This window comes from Zonotrichia leucophrys, chromosome Z, assembly GCF_028769735.1.
Source record: "Zonotrichia leucophrys gambelii isolate GWCS_2022_RI chromosome Z, RI_Zleu_2.0, whole genome shotgun sequence".
Lineage (NCBI taxonomy): Eukaryota > Metazoa > Chordata > Aves > Passeriformes > Passerellidae > Zonotrichia > Zonotrichia leucophrys.
In genome coordinates this window covers 35567063-35579255 of record NC_088200.1, presented here as the reverse complement: position 1 = coordinate 35579255, position 12193 = coordinate 35567063, and the positions used below count along the sequence as shown (strand labels likewise).

General features: G+C 40.5%; 1 protein-coding gene across 3 annotated transcripts; it reads left to right on the top strand.

The window, feature by feature from the left end:
- Positions 1-2593: 2593 nt before the first annotated feature.
- Positions 2594-10850, top strand: F2R (coagulation factor II thrombin receptor). Of its 3 annotated transcripts, none has more exons than XM_064735810.1 (2): positions 2594-2622; positions 9371-10844. In XM_064735810.1, the coding sequence occupies exon 2, from the start codon at positions 9538-9540 to the stop codon at positions 10573-10575; it is 1038 nt and encodes a 345-aa protein (XP_064591880.1). In that variant the 5' UTR covers positions 2594-2622; positions 9371-9537; the 3' UTR covers positions 10576-10844. The 3 variants fall into 3 exon arrangements, with proteins under 3 accessions (XP_064591880.1, XP_064591879.1, XP_064591878.1); XM_064735809.1 differs by lacking the exon at positions 2594-2622 and adding an exon at positions 2845-3093 and having other exon boundaries at positions 9371-10850; XM_064735808.1 differs by lacking the exon at positions 2594-2622 and adding an exon at positions 8546-8657.
- Positions 10851-12193: the final 1343 nt, after the last annotated feature.

Sequence of the window (12193 nt, the reverse complement as noted above, 5' to 3'; positions counted from 1 at the left end):
ATAATGACAAGTATGAATGGTACAGCCTGTGTACCAGCACACCCCTTTTCCAGCCATTTCCTGGGCTTCCTGTTCTTCCTAGTGCACATCAAAGAGTAATTTCCATTTAATTTCTTTGAACTCCTTTATAAGCTTTTTTCCTCAATTAGGTAGTTCCATTTAGGGCCTTTCCACTGACCAATAATATGAACAGGACTGCTGAACAGGACTGACCACAATGTTTTCTACCCCCACATAAGACTGATGGTAGTGTGTAGCACCACACAAATGAGCAAAGTGATTCTGTTATCACCCACTGCTGCTGACAGCTACTAACTACAACAAAAAAAAGGCTTTTTAGAGGCTACTGTAAGATACAATATGGAGACTTCAACATTAGATAGGACTTGTGAAACCAGCTTCAGTCATGAAATGGTGGTGTGGAAAGACATGCATTGTTGATTCAAAATCTGAGGGAAAAAAAAAGCAAGTACAACTGAATTGGGCCTATGCATCAGTTGTTGCTACAGGAGAAAATGCATCTTTCTTTGCGCAACCTGCCTATCTCTCAACTTTGTCCTCCTTAACTGGCGGTAGTGAAAAGAAATTATAATAGGCAATAGTCTTAGCCTGTTAACCCCAAGGCTTGCATTTTTCTATCACGTGTCTTCAGAGTTGACTAAGAGTGCTTGGCAGCTGACTTAGTTTATTTTGGAACTTGTCCATTCTCAAGGGCCTCTGAAGACACAAAACTACCCACAGAATTGCAGAACAACATCCTTCTGCTTAGGCCAGGCAGACAGGAACACCAACACAAGCACTAGATTTTTCTGTTTCTCTTTGCACTGGTCTATGGACCTCCTTTAGCTGTCCAACTTTCTTTTAAAGAATACAGGAATAAAACAAAAACTTTCATTCCCAGAAAATCCAAACACTGACAGCCATGTGTGATTTTGAAAAGTTTGTAACCAGATACACAACCACCTACCTAGGTGACTGATTTCCCTGCTTTTGAGGCACATTTCTATGCTCATCTTTCAGCAGTAACTACCCACCTCTGACATGCTACAAGGTAATCTGCACTGGCAGCAAGAACGATCTCCTTCCACAAACAGTAATGATGTAGCAGTCTCACCAGGGAGGTGCAGTCTTTTTTGGTAAACTTATTGTGTTTAACAGGAGCAATGAAGTTTTGTTCTGTAACATACCTCTACTAAAAAAACCCCAAAATTCTGAAAAAGATGCAAGAAGTAGAATTAAAAATTAAAGTTTTATAAGTCATGAACTCTTCACCTCTGTTACAATAAGTTATCTTGAGAGGAAGGAGCAAGTTGATTCACAAAACTAAAGGAAACAAAATTTAAATTTGGTTTTCATATGCAGACATAAAATTTAACACGCATGAGTTTTATTCTCTTGCTGTATTTATAATAACTAGCTTTAAAAGATGAAATGGAATAGCACTATGACTGTTTTTAATGTCTGTGACTAAAATACTTCCTGGAAGTTCAGTCTGAGTTTTTCTTCATATGTTTCACAAACTCTGTAATCTAATGTATTCCTCAAGCATTGGCCCACTGGTTAAGGCTTCCTGAAATGTAAGAAAAACATTGGCAATATATGGGTTTTTTTGAGAACCTGAGTAATTTTTACAATTATCTGTTTTTGTTCAGTTCTGTTTTGCGTTTAGAAAGTTAGAAAAGCAACCTTTGTGTGTGTTTATAGAACTGTGAGACCACAGAAATGACCAAGAATAGCTCCGCTTTCTCTTCCCAGATGAAACAATCACCTCTTATCATGGTATTTTCCAAACAGATGAATAGTTCAATTAAGTATAAGGCATTTTTTCTAGGTTTCCTTCAGCATGTGGGATGCTAGAACTGTAGGAAGGCTGGCCAGCTGTAAAACTTGCATTTATTTCTTGCCCTATGCATACAGAGTCAGCTTCAACCATGCCATATAACTAGTGCTAACACTGTGAGAAGAGCACCATAGGGACACAGAGCTTGCTGGGAACCAGTACTTATGATGAGGGAAATTTGTTTTCCAGGGTCTTCATTCTCCACTAAAAACAAAGGTCGGTGCTTCTGCAGTAATAAAGGCACTTCATACATATAAGCAAGTTCAAATCAGCCCTCCCCTCCTTCCCATTTTTTGTCTGTACAGCTGTAAACAGTACAGCTGAGGCATGGATAGCACTCCCTAGCAAGACAGTGTCCACTTTAGAGCTTCTGACTATCTTACGGGCTTAGTAAACACAAAGCACTTAAACATCAGTGGGATGTTTTTAGGGCAAAGCTTCTGAGTAATAGCTGCAAAATTTCCAAAATATTTTCTTGTACAGCTTTCAGGTAGGTTTTGCTTCAACCCCTCTTGATTCATGAGCATCTCTAAAGGAATGCAGAAGTTTTCCGAGGTTTGTCCATGGCACTGCCACTGGACTGGGGAGCGGCATCGCTTTCTCGGGGATTTTGTACAGCAGACAGGGCGGCAGAGCCGGGCAATGAATCACTTTTGGGCTGCCCTGTGTTTGCAAAGCAGTTTACTGAACACATGCAATAAAAGCAAGCTTGGACGTCATCTCCTTTATACGAAGTAGATCAACTGTAAGGGGCTTTTCTGAACCAGCGTGATTCTTCAGCTGTGAGTAATACAGGCATTTTATCTGGCCTTGGAACTGCTCCCGTGAGACATTCGGACGGCAAATTTGGCAAACTTAGCTTAAAATAATTCTTTGAACATAACCCTTTGTTCCGGCGCTCCCGACCTCTCACCCCGGCCAAGCCCGCCACCGCTTCCCGTGTCCCAGCCGGGCGCGGGAGCTGCCGCGGGGCTCTGTGTCCCGCGGGGCCGCTGTCCCTGCGCCTTCTCCTCCCCTTCCTTCCCTCTCTCCCTTCCCTCCCCTCCCCTCCCCTCCCGCGCCGCCGCGCCCCGGAGCGCAGCCCCCTCCCTGCGGCAGCAGCGAGTCCCGGTGCGGCTCCTCGACAGCCCCAGCCTGCTGAGGTTCGACCGCACGGGCGGACGGACGGACGGACGGGAAGGGAGGCGCGGCCATGCGGCCCCGGGCGCTGCTGTGCGCCCTGGCGCTGCTGTGCTGCCCGCCGGCCCGGCCAGGTGGGTGCGCGGGGCGGGGCCGGCCCGGGGCCGGCGGCGGGGCCCGCGGAGTGCCCTCAGCGCGGGCCGTGACCGGAACGGGCCCGAGCGCGCGGCACCGTGTGGGCCGTGCGGCTCCCGCCTGGAGCGCCAGTGCGAGTTCGGGCCGAGCTGTCCTCGGCTCTTTGTGCTCACAGCAGCGGCGAGGAGAGGCTGTTCCAGGTGGTGAGGGATGGCTGGGGGTGACGCCGTAGCTAAGGAGGGCGGCAGCAGCAGCAGGTGGTGGGGGAACGGACCTGGTCGGCGAGACTTGCTGCTGGATTCTCTTAACCTTTCATTAACAGAGTAAGAAGAGGGAGTGCCAGCTGAATTTCTAGGCGGTGCAAACTTCGGATGATCTGCCAGCACAAAACAGTTCAGAATATGCACCCCAAGTAGATGGATGACTTCCATGGTTATTTCAGGGTTATTCACTAACAGCAACATCAGTACCCTAACTGGTGAGCCCATGGCTCCATCCCACTCAGAGCTTGTTAGACGATGGAGATGGTGAGAGAAGACGTACATGCATGTAAGCTCTCACCTTATGGCAGAGGTACAGCCCTACAAAGGACTCTGCATTTAGAGATTAGCACAGGGGTTTTTTGCTATTATTGTTTTGCTTGATTCAGTTTAAGATTTCTTTCAGTCAGCTAGTGGTGATAGCACTGCAGTAGAAATAACTTAGTCCCACGAGATGGCATGCAGTAAAGCCTCAGGTCCTACGTACGTGAAAGGGCTGATTGGATGAGCAGCTAAGAGGAAATTTCATAGCATAACATACTTTGACTACTAAGCTAAACTGAAAGGGGATAGACCTAGTGTTTGTAACTGTGCTGGGAGGGAAGCATTAGAGAGGGTAAATAATTTTTGCTAGACAACTTTTTGGCACAAGAACAAGTGGGAAGGAAGCTGTCAAAGTCATGTTCAAAGGGGAAGTCTAAAAAAAAATATCTTTTTAAGAAAAGGAGGTGCTGGTGTAAAAAATGAACTGTACATTTAATGCTAGACAAAACTTTCACTGTTGGTGGTGTTCTTCCAGTTACTTCATGCTCAACAGAACAAACAAAACCCGATCCCCTGAATATGTCTTCTTCTCTTCTTCTGCTCATCGCCATTGCAATAATATAGTTTCCCCACTGTCCTAGATAACCTGTTTTTACCACAATGTACTTCGTTCTTGTTGCCTGTGCACTGCTGTATCCCGAGATCTGCTCTGGCCTGCAGCTTCTCTCCTGCTTTTCCCCCGTCCTTCACTGTGCACAGTTACCACATTACTGACCTGTGCTGTTCCTTTGGGCAGGTGAAAAAGCACTAGCTTGGCAGTAGGTTGTTGTAAAGTGCCTACAAACTATCTGACTAGTGCTGTTGAGGTGACTAAGGTCTGAACTCGCCTGGACTTCCCTGCCTTGGGACACTGCTGGCAAAATAGAGTGATTATATTGGTTGAAGCCAGCATATGAGGTTAAAGAGATGAGATAGGAGAGCAAAACGGAGCAGACACCCAGTTGCAAGAAAACAACAGTTCAAGTAAATGTGTTCAGATTGCTGCTACATCAGTTGTGTAATCTAATAATGAATTCTGTGTAAATGGAGATGTGAACGCATCAACAATTCAGTTTTATTTTTATAAAAGCAAATAACTGTCGTCACTCCTACAAGATTGTGTCTTGTTTTGTCATTAACATGTCTGGCATGCGCTTCACAGTCTGCCTTCATATGCCAAATTTATGGGCTATTGAGTAATTTAGATTCTAGATGCTTATCACTTGGGGTTATACAAAGAGGAGATAAAAGAAATCTATTTGTTATAAGCTAGTATGCAGCTGTCACCAGTAATGCCCATAAATCAGTATTATTTGTTGTCCAGCAGCACACAGGGAACATATTTAATTGGCTTGTGTAGGAGCCTATTCTCTAGTCTCTCACATCACAAAGATATCCCTTGGGATGTGAAGTCTGCTGGTTTATAACATACTGTCCATACTCATGGGCCTACAGAAATATTTTTCAAGTTTCTTCTGGAGCTTAAGATTGGTCAAAGCTGTTGTATTTTCTTTCACAGATGGGATGCAGAGTAGTCCTTTGCAAATAAAAATAGACATGAAAAGAAATTACAACATATGTCTGTATTTAAAAAAATGTCAGGGTAAACAACATATGTGTGTACTGATTGTGAGATGAACAATATGTAATAATTGATAGAAAATAGCACATTGTGGAGTGTTAAAATTAAACAATGACAAACTTGCTGAGCTTTCTACATAATTCCTCTTTGTCCTTGTTAGAGAACTGATGAAAAAACCACAGGGAATAAGAGAAGACTTTGGGCAACTTGAGTGTCATACTGATTCTATGTAATTTTTGCCTTTTGAAGTACTTGTTGGAGGCAAAGAAAAGACTCTGCTTATTATTCAGTGTCCTGAGTACACACACCTCAAGGATAAAACCTCAGTGCTTTCTATTTCTAACCTGGTGCTGTCTATTTGTTCACAGTTTACTAATCTTGTTCTTTCATACCTGTTTAAATTTTATAGATATTTTGATAAACGGTTATTCTCATTGCTGATATGACAGAGTTCCTATTTGTTATAAAAATAGAAATCAACCAAGCTTGACTTCTTCCAAAAGGACTGGATGGCAGCCTAGAAAATAAGATGACCTTCTGAACATTTGTAATCGCTATACAAGCTGTACTTGTGTTTTTCTAACAAATTTTTTTTTAATTATTAAAAAATAATTAGGCTGCAGTGAAATACATTTTAGACAAATGATATCTATAGCTTGGAAACAGCTAGAAAGAATAATTTCACAGATTCTGTTGTAGTTGTAGCTATCAGTAGTTTCAAAAGATTTTCTGTAGAGCTACTGTATATTGGCAGTCTTGTACTAACCCAGTTTAAAGGTAATGCCTCTTTCCTGTTCTGGCCTTTCTGTTTGCTATGAAGGTTCATTAGAATCTTTTGAAATAATATTACATTATTTCATCCTGTTCCCTTCTATGAATAAATCTCTATCTTCACCTTTTCATATAAACACTGCCACAGAAGGAATACAAAACCTCAGGGCAGTATTTGTCTGCCTTTCTGTTTCAGAGAGTATGCAGTGCTTACTGTTTTTTCTAGAATTACACTGTGTCATACAAGCAGCTTGGTAAAGGATAAGAACTGATACGTGGCTGTCAAGCTTTCAAATTAAATTTAGTTTCATCAAGAAAGTTTAAGTCACCATTCTTTATATTACCAAGTGGCACCGAAATAGCAAGTGTGATGCCTCATTACATTTTTCCACAAAGCTGGCTTGCAAGCAGTACCTCATGTCATCTAAGTTCAAAATGGGGACATGGATTGAGAACAGGAATCAGCATGGAGGTGATGTTGACAGAATGAAGATTGAGTTCAACTCTGAACTTAGAAAGCCTCTGCTTATACAAAGAACACATAGTTTTCACCAAAATATTCCAGATAATTTTAAATAAACTTGAATTATTTACACATGTTTTTGTTCTGATTTATTGTAATAGGATTCTACTTTTAGAAAATTTCTGTAATGGAGTAAAAGTGACTCTAAATCCCTTCATCTAATAAACTTGTAAATAAGATGTCGCCAAGAATTCAGGATATAATTCAAATTATTAGCAATGTACAGTTAACTATAAGCAGTAGCTAATACATTGGCTGGTAGTCAGTGAAAGGTACTTGTCACAGTCATAGCATTTTTTTCTTGTAGCATATTTTTGTACTGTTCTCAGTTAGGGGTTAGTAACGAGAAGTGGGTCAGGTTATCACCCAGAGCATCAACACCAAGAGACTTAACCTCAGTCATGAAGGGGTTGGTTTGCTGGTTCTCCAAAGTGTGAAACTGCAGCACAGCTCAGGTCCTTCAAAGCTGAGGGATACTGGGATGAGAGAGGTGCTGGTGTCTCAGTGACCATGTCACGCAGTGGTAGTCTTGGCAACACAGTTCCTAACTCCAGGCTTTACTCTCTCAAGTCTATTTATATTTGTGTTCCCAAAAACATGCATTCCTCACATGGAATCATGTCACCTCTTTGTTTGGTTCTCCACACTGTTCTACAATGGTGGAGAAAGCAAGATGGACATTGTCAACCTTTGGGGGACTAAAATTATCATTGTCTTTTCTTTCAATAGTTTTCTGGTTTGAAAATAAATACTCATAGAATTAAAATCCTTAAATTCATAAAACTTGTGTGTACTGGAGATATAGTAGGTACAGTTGACAGATTTTTCCTCACTTTTACTGATGTCTTTACCATGGAGACAAGCTTCCAGCTGTAAGAAATATGGGGAGAGGAGGTTGTTCATTCAAGTATAGTTATAATGCTCCCCAAAAGAGGTGAAGACCAGTGCTGTCATTTGTGACATACTTCTATTGCAATGATCATTAAATACAGTCAATCTTCTAACTCTTTGATGTCAGCCACAGGCTGAAGTTAGAGGTGTCATACAAAAGAACTTGTGCTGCAGCTTGGCTGCAAAGCTAGGAGCTGACTCTTTGAGCCATCCAGCTGCTTGAACTAAGTTTATAATGTGTTAAAGATTAAGGCTCTATAGTTCTGCCTGTTGTTCATGTTCTCTTAAAAAAGACAGAATAGACCCTAGTTTAAATAAATGCGTTTAGTGCCCTTCTGTGCAATCACCAGATCTCACGTACTTCTATCATTTCTGTTTCAAACTACATCATTCCTACTACAGTTTCTGTAACAAGCTCCTAGCATCTTTTTTTTCTGACCGGCAGAGGTTGCAATCTAGTCACTTTGCATATGAAAACTGTTCTCCCCAGCACTTCCCTTTTGCCTCTGGCCCCTAGAATGCTGCTGTGACACAGCATGGTACATAAAGCACAGCCGCTCTAAATAAAATCACCAAATTGCCTTACCAGTCCTCTGATCTCCCCCCCACATTCAAGTCTGAATTTCACAAAAATCCATGCCGGGTGGGGTCCTTCTGCCACTGCCTGTGCACAAAGGGAGGTAACTGCCTGCTTAAACATGCAGCCATTTTTCTCTTTGCCATCTGCTTCCTTCAGATACTTTGCTAAAAAAATTGGTTTCAATTACTATAGAACAAATAATTGCTTCTAACAAGCATGATCTTACACAGGTGAATCATGTACTTTCAGCTCACAGATGTGAGCTAAGACACCCTCATTTTTGTTTTAATTATCAAAGATCCAACAAAGGATCAATTGCACAGGTAAACAGGTGACTGGTTACTTGAGTAGTTTTAATTTTCTCACTTCTGTCTACCCACAGTACACTTGAATTATTCTATGCTAAAGCAGATTAAGCCAAAACTGAAAATTACAGTCTTAGAAAATATTTCTCCATACAAACAACTTTGCTGAAATAATGCCTAAACAGTTCATTTGATTGATTGGTTGTTTTTTTCTTTTTTACATAAATAACTCCCTGCCAGACAGTTAATGCTTCATGACACTGATTTCCTGGCTTGTTACATTCAAAAAACAGAGATGGCCTGTCATGACAGCTATGAAAGCATGCTGCAGGAGACTTTGCTGTAGAGGTAACTGTGGGTTTCAGAGGTGACCTGGGGGTATGGCAGACACATGCTGTCCTGCACACTGTGGGTTAGGATAAGTAGAACTCAGGAAGTGTTTCAGTGCAGTCTGTGGCTACCCATCTGGTACAAGCAAAAGGTTGATCCACATCTACCTTGGAAACTGCTCTGCCATCTCTCTTAATGGGGGCCTTCGAGTTGAGTAAGATGTTTCCAGAGCACACAGAAATATTTCAAAACCATGATGCTTTAGTTGCACTTTTACTTTTTGTGATTTTGATGATGAGAACTTCTAGTACTTCCAGTGGCAATTTTGTGCATGGGCACTTATGCCAGCATCTCATTTCTTACAAAATGTGTGAGGGGTCTGGCCAAGACAGTTCAAGGCTGGCAGATTGCCTGTTGTGTTAGTGTTAAAGTTGCCCAAGGAGAGCATAGATTAGATTGGATCCTTGAGCATAGCTAGAATCACTACTAATGAAAGCTTTCACGCTAAGAGATGGGAGACAAAGAAGGACATCTTACCTAAATTTGTAGCAGGAGGAGCTAAAATAAAATGGTGACCTGTGGGCAACCTGATAAAATGCTTTGAATCAGAAATTAACCCTTATTATTTTGTTTACCTAATGTAATCTTAACTCTCCTTCTTGAAAGATGTTTTCACTTCCCCATACCCTCTAAATACTGACTTATTAATCTTAATACTTTTTACTTTTCAGGCTTTCCAAATAACAGCAGCACACCACACATCATCAGAAGCTTTTCCATCCGTCTTTCTTCCGATCCGGTGGATGATCTTATTCCTGTTGATGGTGATACAGAAAATGACTTGGAAGTTGGATCAGGAGCCACCAATCAGACTGCATCATTCCCACCTGAACGACGAATGATATCAGTTCAAACGGCAAGATACCTCACCAGTCCGTGGCTGACTCGTTTTGTTCCTTCAGTTTACACCGTAGTGCTTGTGCTGAGTCTCCCTCTGAACATTACAGCGATACTCGTGTTTCTGAAAAAGATGAAAATCGAAAAGCCAGCTGTAATATACATGCTGAATTTGGCCCTTGCAGATGTTCTCTTTGTAAGTGTGCTTCCATTTAAGATTGTTTATCACTTTTCTGGAAATGACTGGGTTTTTGGGCCTCAGATGTGCCGTTTCATCACTGCTGCCTTCTTCTGCAACATGTACTGCTCAATAATGCTTATGACGACCATAAGCGTCGATCGCTTCCTAGCCGTGGTGTACCCCATGCAGTCCCTGGGGTGGCGTACACTGCCTCGTGCCTCACTGGTTTGTTTCATCATATGGCTTGTAGCAATAACCGGGGTTATACCTTTTCTCCTGCGAGAGCAAACAATGGAAATACCCAGGTTAAATATAACGACGTGCCACGATGTGCTGAGAGAATCCGAACTTCGCGGCTATTACGTCCACTTCTTCTCTATCTTCTCTTCTGTGTTTTTCATAGTGCCATTTATAATTTCTACTGTCTGTTATGTGTGTATAATTCGCTGTCTTAGTTCTTCCACCATTGTTGCAAAGCAAAATAAGAAGACACGTGCCTTGCTCTTGTGTGTGGCTGTTTTTTCTGTTTTTGTTATTTGCTTTGGACCAACAAATGTTCTCCTCTTAATTCATTACATCCATTTTTCGTATGACAACAGCTTAGAGTATCTCTACTTTGCCTATCTACTCTGTGTTTCTATCAGCAGCATTAGCTGCTGCATTGACCCCTTTATTTACTACTATGCTTCTTCTCAGTATCAGAGACAATTTTTCAGTCTCTTCAATTGTAAAAAGACTTTTGATCCTAACATTAGTAACAGCAGTGGCCAGTTGATGTCTACCACTAGTACTAGAAGGGCTACATTGACTACTAATGTGAATAACAGTGTCTACAGGAAATTACTAGCAATGCATTGAGATAACGTGTCTTCAAATTGTTTAATTTTACACAGTTACAAACAAAAAGAAGACTGTTATATCCAAGAAATGCAAACCCTTACACCAAGTTGTTGTATGATACATAGCTTTATGGATCCAATATAGTAATACACAATTCAAATTAAAACTTTGTATGTGTGTGTGCGTAGATATATATATATATAAAGATGTATAGTATATGTAAATACGTTAATGTAGAGAAGAAAAATAATTTCTTAATAATAGTTGTTGAGTGTTTTTCAAATAAACTTTTTTTCAGACAAATCCTTTGCATTGTTCAGTTTATTGCAGAAATCCCAGTTTAGTATTTTGAACTATACCTATCAGGTTGAATAAATTATTATATATGGAATCACTCTATCCATCCAGTTTTCCTGAAAAAAGTGAAAATAACTTTCCAGGCTTTTTTCTTTCTCCTATATGTCATTTCTAGAATTTTCTATTAACTTACTTTCTTAGCATTATTTTATACTTTTTATCTATTAACTTACTTTCTTAGCATTATTCTGGACACTGAAATTGTTCATTTTATTTTTTACATATTCCACTTCAAAGCAGCCTGTATGGTTTTCAGAATGTGAGGAACCAAAACCCAGCTATTGCTTGGTGCAGTGTGTGACATGGGAGATAATTTAACAAGCAGCTGGAGCTAGCTTGTTTTTGGTCTTGCTACCATTAGTTTTTTTAGTTTTGCTACCATTTGCTAGGCATTTCAGTTAGGAATGTGGTATTTTTGAGAATTAGTTTCAGAAAAATTTGTGAGATTTTGTTTCAAATTAAGTAAATGGTTCTCCGAAAAATACATTGGAATATCTCTATTTATCATCTTGTTATGCTGTTTCCAAATGTGCTTTCTTGCACGTGGTTAGTCATCAAACATATATTTAGGACTTGAAAATATCTTTTAGCCCTGCTAGCATGGACATTTTTCATATTTTACTCTGTGTCCATATCTACTGAAATGGCTGTGGTATTTAGCTAACAAACAGCTAACTTCATCCTGTGGAGCAGTCTTTTGCTACAAAGAACAGTAAAGCAAAAATAACAGAAATTCAGTTTTAGAAACAAGCATGTAGGTAATAGGACTGTACATGAAAATGGAAATCCAATTAAGTAGGAATTTGTTTATAGGATTTGCCACAGAAATCTGCCAAGAAGTACAGCAGTGGAAAAAAGGTGTCTTTAGTCCAGCAAAAGTGATACAAGACCTAATCTTTCTGCATATTGTGACAGTGAGAGACTTTCTAACTATGATCTCTTATTGGTTTGTGTCTGTTCCTTAATGGATTTAAGCATTGATTTTTGTTCTCAAGGTTTTGCCATTTTTAAGTACATGAGTGAGACTGATACATCTATGTGGTCTGCAAGCCTAAGACCCCACAAATGGACATAGTCAAGTTACATTCTCATTTCATTTAATATCACATTAGGGATGGTCTTGTTTTTCAGCAAAATCCAAATCCATCTTGAAACCATCAAGACACATTTGCTCTTTCCTGGCTGAAAAGAATTACCTCTGTGCTTCCTGCAGTTAAAACCTGGGGGACTGCTTTTTAGCCCATGTTGAGAGGATGACTATGAAGATGATCAGAGGAAT